The sequence below is a fragment of the Rattus norvegicus genome, chromosome 4 (genome assembly GCF_036323735.1).
Source record: "Rattus norvegicus strain BN/NHsdMcwi chromosome 4, GRCr8, whole genome shotgun sequence".
Taxonomy (NCBI): Eukaryota; Metazoa; Chordata; class Mammalia; order Rodentia; family Muridae; genus Rattus; species Rattus norvegicus.
This window is the reverse complement of record NC_086022.1, coordinates 165371256-165387943: the sequence shown is the minus strand read 5'-3', so window position 1 is coordinate 165387943 and position 16688 is coordinate 165371256. Positions and strand designations below refer to the sequence as shown.

Here is a 16688-nt window from a genome sequence, read left to right as displayed (position 1 = left end):
GATCTTTGGAAATGGAGAATATGAACCAATTTGAATTCTTCTACATGGTCACCCTCCAGTTAACCCAGCACCATTTGTTGAAACTGCTACCTTTTTCCACAGAATGGTTTTAACTTTTTTGTCAACGTTGAAGTGACCATAGGCTGTGGTTTATTTCTGGGTCTTCAATTCTATTCCATTGATCTATGTGCATTTCTCTGCACAAATGCCAGGTCATTTAGTATTTTTTTATCACTATTGCTCTGTAGAACAGCTTCAGGTGTGAAATGGTGATCCCTGCAGAACTTCATTAATTATTGGGAATAATTTTGCTACTTTTTTTTAAAAATTCCAAATGAATTTGAGAATTTCTCATTATAACTGTGAAGAATTGTATTGGAATTTTGATGAGGATTGCACTGAATATTTTGGTTTTAGATTTCTTTTGGTAAGGTGGCCATTTTTATTATGTTAACCCTGCTGATGCATCAGCATGGGAGACTGTTCTATCTTCTGAGGAATTCTTGAATTCTTTTCTTCAGACACTTGAAGTACTTGTCATATAAATCTTTCACTTACCTGTTTAGATTCATACCAAGGTTTTTTTCATAATACCTGAAACTATTGTGTAGGGTGTTGTTTCCATATTTTTCACAGTCTGGATATCCTTTCAATATAGGAAGCCTATTAATTTGATAGAATTTATTTTATATAATTAGTGACTATCGTGAAAGATGTTGCTTCCATAATTTCATTGTCTGCCCATTTATCCTTTCAGTAGGGGAAGGCTGATCTGTTAGAGTCAATTTATATCCAGGCACTTTGCAGAAGTTGGTCAGCAACTGTAGCAGTTCTTTGGTTGAATTTGTGGGGTCTCTTATGTAAATTATCATATTATCTGCAAAGAGTGATATTTTGACTTCCTCCTGTTCAATTTTTATTTCCTTGATTTACTTTGTTGTCTAATTGCTCTGGCTAGAAGTTGGAATAGTATAATTTTGACAAAATCACAACTTATATATTGTAAACTATCTTTACCAGCCCTAAAATAGATAGAGGGCTGATATCTATAATTTACAGAAACCTCAAAAGTTAGACTGCAGAGAGCCTAATAACCCTATGGAAATGGGACTCACAGCTAAACAAAGAATTCTCAAGTAAAAAATCTTGCATAACCAGGTAGTACCTAAAAAATGTTCAACATCCTTAGTTATTGGGGACAGCAAATCAAATTATCCTGAGTTCCCACCTCATACCAATCACAATGGCAAAGATCAAAAACAAATTTGACAGCAGATGTTGATGAGGATGTGGAGGAAGTGGAACACTCCTCCATTTCTAGTAGGACTTCAGGCTGGTAAAACCCCTTTGCAAATCAAGCTGGCAATTCCTCAGAAAACTGGAAATAGTTCTAACTGAAGACTCAGTTATAGCACTCCTGGACATACACCCAAAAGTTATTTCAAAATATAAGGACAGAGGCTCCACCATGTTTTTAGCAGCCTTATTTATAATCACCAGAAGCTCAAAATAATCCAGTTGTCCCTTAAAAGAAATATGGATTCTGAAAATATAGTTCAATTATATAATCGAGTACTACTCCACTACCAAAAACAATGATTCATAAAATTCATAGGTAAATGGATGGAACTACAAAATATCATCCCAAGTGAGGTGACCTAATCATAAGAAAATACACATGGTTTGCACACAAAGATAAGTAGGTATTAGCTATAAGGTCAAATTATGCAAGATACAATCCATAGACCACATGAAGCACAAAGAAAAAGATGACCAAAGTGTGAATGCTTCACTCCTTCTAAAAAAGGGAGGACAAAAATATACATAGGAGTATAAATGGAGACAGACTTTGGAGCAAAGGTCAAGAAATGGCTATTTGGCTATATTTGGCTATTCCTGAGACAGCCACACCTGGGAATTCAGCATATATACACATATACGCATATATATATGCATATATATATATATATATATATATATATATATATATATATACACATAACCACTAAAACTAGACAATATTGATGAAGCCTATAAGGGCATGCTGAAAGGAGACTGATATAGGTGTCTACAGGTTGACTAATCCAGAGCATGACAAATAAAGAGGCAAATGCTACCAGAAGACTACTAAAGTGAGAATGACATCCCCGTTGGAGGAATTAGAGAAAGGAGTAAAGAAACTGAAGGGGCTTGCAACCCCATAACAACAACAATACTAACCAACCAGAGTTACTAATGTTAAACCACTGCCCAAAGACTACACATGGACAGAGCCATGGATCCAGCTGCATATGTAACAGAGGATGGACTTGTTGGGCACCAAGGGGAGGAGAAGCCCTTAGTTTTGCCAAGGCTGGACTCCCAAGTGTAAGGGAATGTCAGGTAGAAGAGTAGGAATGGTGTTGGTTATCAAGGGTGAACACCCTTAAAGAAGAAGGGGAGGGGAATAGGAGAGGGTGTTTATTTATGGGAAACTAGGAAGGGGAATAAAATTTGAAATGTAAATAAAAGGTAGCCAATAATAACAAAAAAGTGATAAAACCAAGATGTGGAATCTTCAATCCTACATAGAATAGGGTACAAAATAATCGTAGCAAGTAGAGTGAAGGAGGAACCTGGGAGGAAGAGAGAAAGGGGACATCAAACGGAGGTAGGATCAAGTACAAGAAGCATGTAAAGAATGTCAGGAAATTGAATATAAATATGTAGTAGTGAGTGATGGGGAAGTACAGGTAATGACTAGAAAGTCTCAGATACCAGGGATGCAAGAGGTACCCAGGTCCCAGTGGGGATGACTATAGATGAAATATGTAGGAAAGTGGACAAATAATTTGTGACAACCACATCCAGGGATAGGCGTGACCCTTAGTTGAGGTATGGGGCCACCAAGCAGTCTCAATGTTTTTTACCCAGAATGTTCCTTTACAAAGGAAAGGCAGGTTCAAAAGTTGGAAGGAGACTAAAGAAAGACCATCCACAGACTATCCCACCTAAGGATCCATCCCCATTTGTAGACACCAAAACTTGATACTATTGCTGATGCCAAGAAGTGCTTGCTAAGCAGAGCCTGGTATGACTATTCTCTGAGAGGTTCTACTATCACATGACCAACACAGATACAGTTATTCATAGCCAACCATCTTCCTGAGCCCATGGACGTCAATGGAAGAGCTAGGGGAAGACTGTAGGAGCTGAAGGTAATTATAACCCCATAAAAAGATCAATATCAACTAAGTGGAGGATCTAGAACTCCCAGAGACTAACAACCATCCAGAGAGTATACATGGAAGGATCCAGGGTTCCAGATACATAGGTATCAGAGGATGACTTTATCTGACATCAGAGGGAGGGGAGGTCTTTGTTCCTGTGGAGGCTTGATGCCCCAGCATAGGGAGATACTAGAGAGGTGAGACTGGCATTGGTAAGTGGGTGGAGGAGCACAGTCCTGTAGGTGAAATTAAGGGTGTTATAGTAGATGGGATGCGGGATTGTGGTGGGGTAACAATGAGGCAGGATATCATTTGAAATGTAAATGAATGACATCGCAAAAAAAAAAGGGAAAAAAAGATTCATCTTTGATCGAGTTGAGAGCAGCACAAGTCTAGGCCATAGCGATAAATTCTAGGAGCGCATTTTACCCACTGACTACATAGCAGGACAATTGGCACAAGTGGCCTCTGACCACCTTCAATCTCAGGCTTTGGAGTTAGATTACAGCATCAGACATGGTTCCCTCTTATCGTAAAGGACCTAGTTCCAGTAAGAAAGCATCAATTTATCCTGCAACATATCTTGCTTAACAGGTCAGCATTGTAGCATGCAGGGTCCAGTGCTGAATAGGTCTACTCATATCTTTTCTTCTCTGCAACCAGCAAAACCAGTTTCTAGCCCTTTGAAAGCCAAACGAGGGGAAGATATTTCCATATTGATTGGGATTGACTTCTCTATGTGTTGGTGTCAAAATGGGAAGTGTCTTCAGCAATAGGTTTTTCCATGTGGTTATGATAGATACCCAAGGGGAGGAGCAGTATCCTGTGCTGTGTAGAACACCCTTGTCATCTCCCAGACCAGTAAGTAATTCCTCTTGAAGAGTCCTTTGCCTTGCAACTGGGTTCCTTTTAAAAACTCATATCTTCTTTTGAATGGATTCTCTCTTCAGTAAGTGCTCCCTTTCCTCCCAAACTTACTACCCACCCAAAGTCATACTATTTCTTTCTCCTCTAAACAACAAAAAAGGGGGAAATAAAATCAATCACGCGATCAAAATACACAAAAATCACAAAAAGACAAAAACATTTCCCCTCCCCAAAACCAAAACAATTACACAAACAACACACACACACACACACACACACACACACACACACACACACACACACACACACACACACACACCACTCCAAAGAACCAAGGAATAATGGAGTTTGTTTTCTGTTGACCATCTATGAACTTACTATCTTGTGAGTTTTTATAGGGACATTTACATATCCTTAGTTTTGGTTAATCTATCCTTTATTCTCTCATGTGCCTTATTTTTCAATCCTCATTCACCTTTGTACTTGAATCCTCAAAATATACCTTCTGCTTTCAATTTATATATATATATATATATATATATATATATATATATATATATAATTTTTTCTGGTTGCTGATTTTTTTAGAAATACAAATTTTCAGAAATCACCTCAATATTATTTATTCTTTACTAATTTTTCTATGTAGATATATTTTAATTTGCTTTCTATAGAATATAAAATAGATGGAATTTTTGTTATTTTGTTCATATTTTGAAATAAGGAATCATCTCAAGATTCAGGCATTCCTTGAACTCGTGATCCTCTTAGTTCTGTCAGGTATTGGGAATACAGGCATGCATGCCTAGCCTATCTTTAATTTCTTGAAAGATGTCAGTTATTCTTATTTTACACGTGCTAGTGATAATTCTAGTGTCTCTAATCTTATGGATTTAATGTTCTATTTCTGTTGTCTTCTGTTCATTATGTCATTTTCTTAGGGGCATTTACTGGATTTCTTTGCAAATTGCTCTAGAAACAGTCTGAGGCATGGCATCTAGACTGATTATTTTCTTAGGAAACTATAATTCAGTGCGTGGGCATGTGGCAGGTATTTCTCATTTTTGATCAGCCTCTGCTGATCCTTTGAAGTGACAGCTCTGCTGAAGCCTAAGCCTGTTGGCTTGGTGCTCCTGACTGTGCATCAAGTGGGGTTTTAATTATTAATTAATATTTGATTATGACCATTTTCTATAGCCATGTCTAACCTGGGTTTAAATCCTCCTAATTTAGCCACCCAAATGATAAGGTTAGTGACCTGCCTCACTTTCCATACTGTCATAACAATTTTATATATTTTAGTGTACATTTGAAAGTAAGTTATACTAAGAATGTAGTTGTGCCACTTAATACACTGTCTAAATTATTTTTCTCCTACTTTGTGGGGTATGAAGTATGAAGTCAGGCTGTTGGTTTGTATTAGCAATGTTACTGGCCCAAGAATTTTTTTATGAGCTCAGAGAAAATTAACAGTTTTATTGATGAACTTTTGATTAAGTCCATAATTTGTACACTTTGGATAATAAACCTTATTTTCAAAAACCTTGGCTTAAATCAATATGCTTTAAACTTAAATAACTGCCCATTTTACTTTTTGTCTACTATTGATTTATCTGTAATGGAATTATTATCTAAGAGGCTGTGTATTTTTCAGTGTCACAAATATAGATAATGATGACTGTGGTAAAGCCACTCCATATCTGTGCAAAGAGAGTATTGCTTTTCTCAGAATTTCTGTGAGAAGGGAAGGAAAGATAAAAGTGGAACCTTTTGTTATACTTGTTAATTTCCTGTAATGATTTGGGACTACATAGTGACCAAATGTTTTAACCACAGGTCTTTTTATTTTTTTACTAGACCTTTATTAATTTGGATATTTCTTATTTCATTTCGATTTTCATTCCCTTTCCAGTTTCTGGTCCAACATACCCCTAACTCCTACCCCTCTCCTTCTATATGACTCTTCCCCTCCCCATCCTCTCCCCATTACCGCCCTCCCCCAACAATCACGTACACTGAGGGTTCAATCGTGTCAGGACCAAGGGCTTCCCCTTCAACTGTTGCTCTTACTACGCTATTCATTGCTACCTATGCGGTAGGAGCCCAGAGTCAGTCCATGTTCGCTGTTTGGGTAGTGGCTTAGTCCCTAGAAGCTCTGGTTGGATGGCATTGTTGTTCATATGGGGTCTCGAGCCCCTTCAAGCTCTTTTAGTCCTTTCTCTGATTCCTTCAAACTGGGTCCCGTTCTCAGTTCAGAGGTTTGCTGCTGGTATTCGCTCGCCTATGTATTTGCAGTATTCTGGCTGTGTCTCTCAGGAGAGATATACATCCACTTCCTGTCAGTCTGCACTTCTTTGCTTCATCCATCTTATCTAGTTTGGTGGCTTTATATCTATGGGCCACATGTGTGGCAGGCTCTGAATGGGTGTTCCTTCTGCCTCTGTTGTACACTTTGCCTCCCTATTCCCTCCCATGGTTATTCTTGTTCCCTTTTAAAGAAAGAGTGAAACTCTCATTTTGGTCATCCTTCTTGAGTTTCATGTGCTCTTTGCATATAGGGTAATTTGTGGATTTTGGATAATATCCACTTATCAATGAGTACATACCATGGGTGTTTTTCTGTGATTGAGTTACCTCACTCAGGATGATATTTTCCAGTTCCATCCATTTGCCTAGGAATTTCATAAATTCATTGTTTTTGATAGCTGAGTAGCATTCCATTCTGTAGATGTACCACATTTTCTGTATCCATTCCTCTGTTGAAGGGCATCTGGGTTTTTTCCATCTTCTGGCTATAATAAATAAGGCTGCTATGAACATAGTGGACCATGTGTCTTTGTTATATGTTGGGGTATCTTTTGGGTATATGCCCAAAAGAGGTATAGCTGGGTCTTCAGGTAGTTCAATGTCCAATTTTCTGAGGAACCTCCAGACTGATTTCCAGAATGGTTGTGCCAGTCTGCAATCCAACCAACAATGGAGGAGTGTTCCTCTTTCTCCACATCCTTGCCAGCATCTGCTGTCACCTGAGTTTTTGATCTTAGCCATTCTCACTGGTGCGAGATGGAATCTCAGGGTTGTTTAGATTTGCATTTCCTTTATTACTAAAGATATTAAACATTTCTTTAGGTGTTTCTCAGTCATGTGGCATTCCACAGCTCTGAATTCTTTGTTTAGCTCTGAACCCCATTTTTGATAGGGTTATTTGTCTCCCTGCAGTCTAATTTCTTGAGTTCTTTGTACATTTTGGATATAAGCCCTCTATCCATTGTAGGATTGGTAAAGATCTTTTCCCAATCTATAGGTTGCCATTGTGTCTAACAACAGTGTCCTTTACCTTACAGAAACCTTGTACTTTTATGAAATCCCATTTGTCGATTCTTGGTCTTAGAGCATAAGCCATTGGTGTTCGTTCAGGAAATTTTCTCCAGTCCCCATGTGTTTGAGATTCTTCCCCACTTTTTCTTCTATTAGTTTGAGTGTACCTGGTTTGAAGTGGAGGTCCTTGATTCACTTGGACTTAAGCTTTGTACAGGGCTATAAGCGTGGACCTATCTGCATTCTTCTTCATGCTGACCTCCAGTTGAACCAGCACTATTTGCTGAAAATGCTATCTTTTTTCCATTGGATGGTTTTGGCCCCTTGATCAAAAAGCAAGTGCCCATATGGGTGTGGGTTCATTTCTGGGTCTTCAATTCTATTCTACTGGTCTATCTGTCTGTCTCTGTACAAATACCATGCAGTTTTTATCATTAGTGCTTTGTAATATTGCTTGAGTTCAGGGATAGTGATTCCCCCAGAAGTCCTTTTATTGTTGAGGATAGTTTTAGGTATCCTAGGTTTTATGTTATTCCAGATGAATTTGCATATTGTTCTGTCTAACTCTATGAAGAAGTGGGTTGGTATTTTGATGGGGATTGCATTGAATCTATAGATCGCTTTTGGTAAAATGGCCATTGGTACTATATTTATCCTGCCAACCCAGGAGTATCTTCTTCAATTTCTTTCTTCAGAGACTTGAAGTTCTTATAATATAGATCTTACACTTGATTGGTTAAAGTCACACCAAATTATTGTACATCATTTGGGACTATTATGAAGGGTGTCGTTTCCCTAATTTCATTCTCGGCTTGTTTTTCTTTTGTGTAGAGGAAGGCTACTGATTTATTTGAGTTGATTTTATACCCATTCACTTTACTGAAGGTGTTTATCAGGTTCAGTAGTTCTCTGGAAGAACTTTTGGGATCACTTAAGTATACAATCATATCATCTGTAAATAGTGATATTTTGACTTCTTCCTTTCCTATCTGTATTCCTTTGATCTTCTTTTGTTGTCTGCTTGCTCTGTTGTCCTTGCTAGGACCTGGATATCTATATTGAATAAGTAGGGAAAGAGTGCGCAGCCTTATCTAGTCCCTGAATTTAGTTGGTTTGCTTCAAGTTTCTCTCAATAGTCTAATATTAGATACTGGTCTGCGTATATGGCTTTTACTATGTTTGGTATGGGCCTTGAATCCCTGTTCCAGGACTTTTATCATGAAGGGATGTTGAATTTTTTCAAATGCTTTCTCAGCATCTAATGAAATGATCACATGTTTTTTATCTTTCAGTTTGTTTATATAGTGGATTACGTTGATGGTTTTCCGTATATTAAACCATCCCTGCATCCCTGGAATGAAGCCTACTTAATCATGTTGGATGATTGTTTTGATGTGCTGTTGGATTCGGTTTGCACAATTTTTATGGAGTATCTTTGTATCGATATTCATAAGGGAAATTGGTCTGAAGATCTCTTTCTTTGTTGGGTCTTTGTGTGGTTTAGGTATAAGAGTAATTGTGGCTTCATAGAAGAAATTTGGTAGCACTCCATCTGTTCCAATTTCATGGAATAGTTTGGATAGTGTTGGAATGAGGTCTTCTATGAAGGTCTAATAGAATTCTGCACTGACCTGGGCTCTTTTTGGTTAGGATACTTTTAATGAGTGCTTCTATTTCTTTAGGAGTTATGGTGTTGTTTAAATGGTTTATTTGTTCCTGATTTAACTTGGGTACCTGGTATCTGTCTAGGAAATTGTCCATTTCCTCCAGATTTTCAAGTTTTGTTGAATATAGGCTTTTGTAGTAGGATCTGATGATTTTTTGAATTTCCTCTGGCTCTGTTGTTATGTCTCCCTTTTCATTTCTGATTTTGTTAATTTGGACACTCTCTGTATCCTCCGGTTAGTCTGGATAAGGGTTGATCTATCTTGTTGACTTTCTCAAAGAACCAGCTTTTGGGTCTGTTCACTTTTTGTATAGTTTTTTTGTTTCTACTTGGTTTATTTTAGCTCTGAGTTTGATTGTGTCCTGCCTTCTACTCCTCCTGGGTGTGTTTGCTTCTTTTTGTTCTAGAGATTTTAGGAGTGCTGTCAAGCTGGGGATTTATGCTCTCTCATGTTTCTTTCTTCAGGCACTCAGAGCTATGAGTTTTCCTCTTAGCACAGCTTTCATTGTGTCCCATGAGTTTTTAACCATAGGTCTTAGGCCACCATGCAAATAGGTTGATTGACTGGAAAGGGAAAAATGTTCTTTTGAAATCTGACTTAAAATGGCAAAGGCCATTTTTCTTCCTGTTATTCCAAACAGCTTTGAAGTTCATTGGTTGGGTGCACATATCTGCATCTGACTCTTTCAGCAGCTTCTTTGGTCTTTTAGAGGGCAGTCATAATAATTCACCTTTTGTGAACACCCCATAGCCTAGGTAATTGTGCCAGGTCTTAGCGTCTCCCTTTGAGCTGGATGCCACTTACGACCTGATGCTGGACATTCATTTCATCATGCTCCATTTCCATTCCTGAATTACTTATAGACAATGTCAGAGCTTTGAATTTGTGATAGCAACCCTATGCCTCACTTGATACTTTGTCTCTCTGTGGTACGTTAGCACTATAAGTTCCCTTCCACACTGTAGAGCATTTTATCAAGGGTAAACCCTTGTGTCCTGAGAGTCTCTCACTTTCCAGCTCTCTGGAATATTCTACAAGTTTCTCCCAACCTCTCTACACCTGAGTTTTCCAGTTATCTTTCTTCTGCTGGCCCTCAGGGCTTCAGTCCTTTTCTCCCACCCAATACCACATCATGTTCTTCTCTCCCCCAACCCCATGTCCTTATACAACCCCTGTCCCTCCCTCTCTCCTCCTCTTGTAGTTGTGTTCTTTTCTCTCTGAAGTGGGACTGAGTTTTCCTCACTTGGGCCCTTCAGTTTGTTAACATTTTTTAGTTTTGTGAACTGTGTTTGTGTATTTTTGGCTAATATCCAGTTATCAGTGAGAACATACCGTGCATGTTCTTTGGGTCTGAGTTACTTCACTCAGGATGATATTTTCTAGTTCCATTTGCCTACAGTTCTCAGGATATCCTTATTCTAAATATCTCAGTAGTATTCCATTGTGTAAATGTAGCATAGTTTCTGTATCCATTCTTCTGTCCTGGGACATCTGGGTTGTTTCCAGATTCTTACTAATACAAATAAGTCTGCTAAGAATGTAGTGGAACATGGTATAGTGGGGAATCTTTTGGGTACATCCACAAGAGAGTTATTTCTTGGTCTTTGTGTAGGTCTATTTCCAATTTTCTGAGGAATCTCTAAATTGACTTCCAGAGTTGGTGTACCAGTTTGTAATCCTACTAGGAATGGAGGAGAGTTTCTATTTCTCCACATCCTAGCCAACATGTATTGTCCCCTGATGTTTTGATCTTATCCATTCTGACTATTATAAGATGGAATCTCACGGTCATTTTGATTTGCATTTCAGTGATCACTAAGGATTTTGAACATTTCTTTAGGTCCTTTCAGCAATTTGAGATTTCTCTGCTGTGCATTATCAGTTTAGTTCTATATCCCGTTTTTTGATTGATTTTCTTTGGGTGGTACCTCAGGATTGTTTTGATTCACATTTCCCTGATGACAGTCACCAAACCCAGTCACTACTGGGGATGCCAAGAGGTGGATGCTAATAGAAGTCTGATATAGTTTTCTCTTAAGAGATTCTGCCAGGGGACTGGGGATTTAGCTCAGTGTTAGAGCGCTTGCCTAGGAAGCGCAAGGCCCTGGGTTCGGTCCCCAGCCCTGAAAAAAAGAACCAAAAAAAAAAAAAAAAGAGAGAGACTCTGTAGACCTGGAGGGACTTAAATATTAAGGATCTCAGTTTTGAGTGCATTCTTTAGTTAGTCACCTCTAGGTTTCTTAGGGGAAACACTAGCTTCAGTGCTGCCCTGACCATCTAAGTTTTCCTGCTAACAACTCAGGTGGAGTATAAATCTGATTTCCTTTAGTTTCCACAAGAGAATGCTAATGATTTATTATTAAATAATTCATTTTTAATTCTTGTTTTGCTACATAGGCCAAACTGTTCCAGAACTCATAGTCCTTCTGTTTTACTGTAGTTATCTCTGTTTTCTATGATATTATTTTATTTAGATGCATTTTTTAAATAAAAGGGTAGTTGTGGTCTCTGATATACCATCCTGCAGAAATGAGAGTTGTGTTGCATACAGGGAGTTCATTAGATTACCATGTTTCCATCATTAATTATGAGGTCAGCAGGAAGAAAGGAAAACGGTCCCAAACATAAGAAACAATTCCTCTTATGTAATTGTATGTCAAACCTCCCCTTTCACTTTAAAACATAAACATATAAGTTCTTCTTCTATGTGCCAAGCACGTCTGTTTTACTATTATTCTAGAATTTTTATTGATAAAAATATTAATGTGAAAGGAAGTTTAGCATAAAAAATTCTTTAATAATAAATAAATTTTACCTGTTTACCAAAAAATTGGGCGTCTAAAACAAGATGGAAATTTTTGTGTGATTAGGAGACAATTTCCTTTTATGAGCTTAGAGAAAGATATTTTGGTGGTGAACTTATGATTAATAATTCTATATTCCATATACTTTTGTAAATATGATTTTGAAAACATGACTTATTTCAGGGAATTTTCAAAATTAAAGAGTTGCCAATTGTTGTTTTTGTTCTTTAGTTCCTTGAACCTAAAAAAATACAATGAAAAGTATGGAGGATGTATGTTCTTATCTCAAACAAGACTAGAAAATGCTATGTGCATGAACCGTTACCCATGTATTTGTCAGAAGAGACTTGAGAAATTCCCTGATTGACTCTCCAGCAAGAGTTAAAGGTAAAAATGGAATGTGCTGATCCTCATTTGTTTCCTCTAATAATGTGTGACTGCTTTCACACAGGTGTTTTGTTCACAGGATTTAGTCTGCTGTGCAAACAGCGAGATGAGCTGGAAGAGTGTGGGAATGTTCTCTGGAATCTGATATGGCAGAGCAGAGGCTTCTTCCATCCTGGTGAAGACAGGACACATTTTCTCGGGTGCATGGACATGGTTTGCTTCAAAGTCTCCAGGACTCTGCTCTTTCTGATTTCTTAAACTCTTATAGAATTAAATTAAATCCCAATAACCAACTTGAGTATTTCATTATGATTAGAATACATCCTGTTAATTGAAACTGGCCTGGTGGATCAAAAGTTAAGGATCATCTATAGCTACACACTGAATGTGAGGGCAGTTCAGATTACATGAGACCCTGTTTGAACTGTGGTTAGGACAAAACGGCAACCAACAGATTGGGAAAAGATCTTTACCAACCCTACAACAGATAGAGGCCTTATATCCAAAATATACAAAGAACTCAAGAAGTTAGACCGCAGGGAAACAAATAACCCTATTAAAAAATGGGGTTCAGAGCTAAACAAAGAATTCACAGCTGAGGAATGCCGAATGGCTGAGAAACACCTAAAGAAATGTTCAACATCTTTAGTCATAAGGGAAATGCAAATCAAAACAACCCTGAGATTTCACCTCACACCAGTGCGATTGGCTAAGATCAAAAACTCAGGTGACAGCAGATGCTGGCGAGGATGTGGAGAAAGAGGAACACTCCTCCATTGTTGGTGGGATTGCAGACTGGTAAAACCATTCTGGAAATCAGTCTGGAGGTTCCTCAGAAAATTAGACATTGAACTGCCTGAGGATCCAGCTATACCTCTCTTGGGCATATACCCAAAAGATGCCTCAACATATAAAAGAGACACGTGCTCCACTATGTTCATCGCAGCCTTATTTATAATAGCCAGAAAATGGAAAGAACCCAGATGCCCTTCAACAGAGGAATGGATACAGAAAATGTGGTACATCTACACAATGGAATATTACTCAGCTATCAAAAACAACGAGTTTATGAAATTCGTAGGCAAATGGTTGGAACTGGAAAATATCATCCTGAGTGAACTAACCCAATCACAGAAAGACATACATGGTATGCACTCATTGATAAGTGGCTATTAGCCCAAATGCTTGAATTACCCTAGATCCCTAGAACAAACGAAACTCAAGACGGATGATCAAAATGTGAATGCTTCACTCCTTCTTTAAATGAGGAAAAAGAATACCCTTGGCAGGGAAGGGAGAGGCAAAGATTAAAACAGAGACTGAAGGAACACCCATTCAGAGCCTGTCCCACATTTGGCCCATACATATACAGCCACCCAATTGGACTAGATGGATGAAGCAAAGAAGTGCAGACCGACAGGAGCCGGATGTAGATCGCTCCTGAGAGACACAGCCAGAATACAGCAAATACAGAGGCGAATGCCAGCACCAAACCACTGAACTGAGAATAGGTCCCCTATTGAAGGAATCAGAGAAAGAACTGGAAGAGCTTGAAGGGGCTCGAGACCCCAAAAGTACAACAATGCCAAGCAACCAGAGCTTCCAGGGACTAAGCCACTACCTAAAGACTATACATGGACTGACCCTGGACTCTGACCCCATAGGTAGCAATGAATATACTAGTAAGAGCACCAGTGGAAGGGGAAGCCCTGGGTCCTGCTAAGACTGAACCCCCAGTGAACTAGTCTATGGGGGGAGGGCGGCAATGGTGGGAGGGTTGGGAGGGGAACACCCATAAGGAAGGGGAGGGGGGAGGGGGATGTTTGCCCGGAAACCGGGAAAGGGAATAACACTCGAAATGTATATAAGAAATACTCAAGTTAATAAAAAAAAAAAAAAAAAAAAACAAAAAAAAAAAAAGAAAACAAAACATAAAAAGAAAAAAATTTTTCCTGACCCCACTCCCTCAAACAAACAAACCAACAAAAAACTGAAAATCTTCTTGGTATAATTGTCAATGTTCATTTAAGAAACCTACCTTTGACTTTTCTGCAAATGGTGAGGAGGGGCTCTGAGAAGTAAAGGAGAGAATGGAATGGGGGAAGCTTCATTGTGAGGAGTTTCTGGGCATAGAGGACATGCTGATATTGGGATTTATAACGTGAATAAATAAATAAATTTAAAAATACAGTATAATTGAGAGATAGAATGTAGTTGTAGGTTTTGGTTTTTTATATGTTACATGATACTATTTGGTTTGGATTTGAATTTTTTCATCTAGAAGTCTTTCTAGTTGTTATAAACATTTCTTTTGGAGATAAAATATAATTTGAAGTTTGGTGAACATCTGCAAGCATAGTTCAAGGAATTGCTGAATATATTTTATCTAAGGCATCAGTTGTTCCACCCACCTAATTTAATCCATCTATCATGAGTTGTGGCCTTGTAGAAATGATGGTAATAATTGAAGTTGGTGAGATGTAGTGGCTTACACTGTGACCTTGGCATTTATGAAGCTATGAAGTGATTGCTGAAAAATAAATAAAGGGAGAGTTTACAACATAGTACCAAACAAACCAAATAAAATCAAGACATGCATGTTCCTCAATATTTTCCAGGGCAACACTTTGGGTTTTTCTTTTGTTTGTTCAGAGAGAGCTTCTCTGTGGGCTACCCTGAGTCTCTCTCTCTCTCTCTCTCTCTCTCTCTCTCTCTCTCTCTCTCTCTCTCTCTCTCTCTCTCTCTTTTTCTCCCTCTCCCTCTCAACAGGAAGACTTAGAACTCAGAGATTCCTTTGCCTCTGCCTCAAGAAGGCTGAGATAAATGCGTGCATATGGTTTTAAAATTTTTACCTTTATATTTTGAAAATTATGTTCTGGAGTCAGACTGTGCATGTAACATAATAAACCAACTACAGGTCATGAGAAATGTATAGAACACACACACACACACACACACACACACACACACACACACACTCACACACACACACCTTGGATCTTGCTATATAGGCAAGGCTTTTCTCAAATTCATGGAGATGTGCCTTTGCCTCCCTTATGCTGGCATTAAAAAAATGTGGCACCATACCCAGCTGAAAAACATGGTCCTTGATCAATAAGTAAACTTCTTATCCTCTATCAAATCCAAACAGAGAATTTCCTTCTCCTCTCAAAATCCTTTCTTACCCCTCTCTGTGCTCTTACACTGTAAATTAGTTCTATTTCTATGACAGCATAGTATCTGCCTTCTTTTTGCTAAGTCATATTTTAACATTAACCTACAACTTCTTTTTAAAACAATATTTCAATAGTTATGTAATAATGTCATACCATGTATTTCAATCATATTCATTTCCTTTCATCTGACTACGTCCTTGCTCCTTTTTCCCTACCCACTCAAGTCTCTCTTCTCTATTTACTTTTCTCTTGCTTTTTTTGAAACCCATCAATTCAAGCTGTATTGTAAGCTACTGTGGGATGTGGGACATGTCCTGGAGATGTTTCATTGAAAACATTAACAAGATTAACAAAATTTTGGCTATATTAACCAAAGTAAACTGAGAGGATACAAGTTAACAAAATCAGTGATGAAAAGACAGACATTATAACAGGCACAAGAGGGAACTCAGGGAGTCATAAAGGCTTATATTAAAAATCTACATTCACTCAGGTGACCATCAGCTGCCACTAACATTGGAACACATAGGGACAAACATTTCCAAATTCTTTTTTGAAGTCAGAGAATGTTTAGATTGGATATCATCCTAATGAAATTTTTCTTTAATGAGTAGGAAATGAAATTTACTGGTGATTCTTAGTAGTTTTGGTTTGAATTTTATTTGACCAGATAGTAAAGTACCTAGTTATGCTAGTTTCTTATTTTGTTGCTTGGAATATCTTTCCATCCTTTCATCATATGTGATGTGTATGTATGCGTCCATATGTGTGTGTGTGTGTGTGTGTGTGTGTGCATGTGTGTGTGGTCTCCTTCTGCCTGGGTGTCAGAGAAGAGGCCCACTTGTTACAAAAGAATCTTTCCTTGAACAGAGATGGGAGTTTCAATATTGTGTTCACAGTTGTGTAAGTATGTCAGTGATGCAGTGAACAAGACTCAAATGATAAAAATGTGAATTATTACAATGAACGTTTCTTACCATTCATCTGGACTGTTTAACTTTAATTGTTATGCTTATCATCCATTATTAATTAATTTTTATAATACTATAGGCTCTTACTTGCTCCTTTATCCTTAGACTCCACCTCTAACATTTAAATAATGCGCTATAATTCCAGACAAGTAAGGGCTATATATGTTTTCCTATAATTTTAGCAAACATGTGCAGTAAGAGTGTTCAACAGTGACCCCTCCTGCTTCTAGTTTAGTGGCAGGACACAGGGTCTATTATAGGAGACTTTTCACTAAAGTGACATTTATGT

The 16688-nt window shown here is 38.0% G+C and overlaps 1 protein-coding gene across 6 annotated transcripts in view; it reads left to right on the top strand.

Annotated features, from left to right (window-relative positions):
* The window catches only part of Ly49si2 (immunoreceptor Ly49si2), a 52500-nt gene that overhangs the window by 22648 nt on the left and 13164 nt on the right, over nt 1-16688 (top strand). For 3 of the 6 annotated variants that reach the window (XM_017592758.3, XM_017592759.3, XM_008763406.4), the window contains exons 7-8: nt 12097-12252; nt 12332-12676. In XM_017592758.3, coding sequence (XP_017448247.1) covers nt 12097-12232 — 136 coding nt within the window. In that variant the 3' untranslated portion in view covers nt 12233-12252; nt 12332-12676. Of the gene's footprint in view, nt 1-12096; nt 12253-12331; nt 12677-16688 lie in introns of those variants that run through there. The other 3 variants (XR_010065685.1, XM_063286444.1, NM_001009498.1) reach the window with 2 other exon arrangements.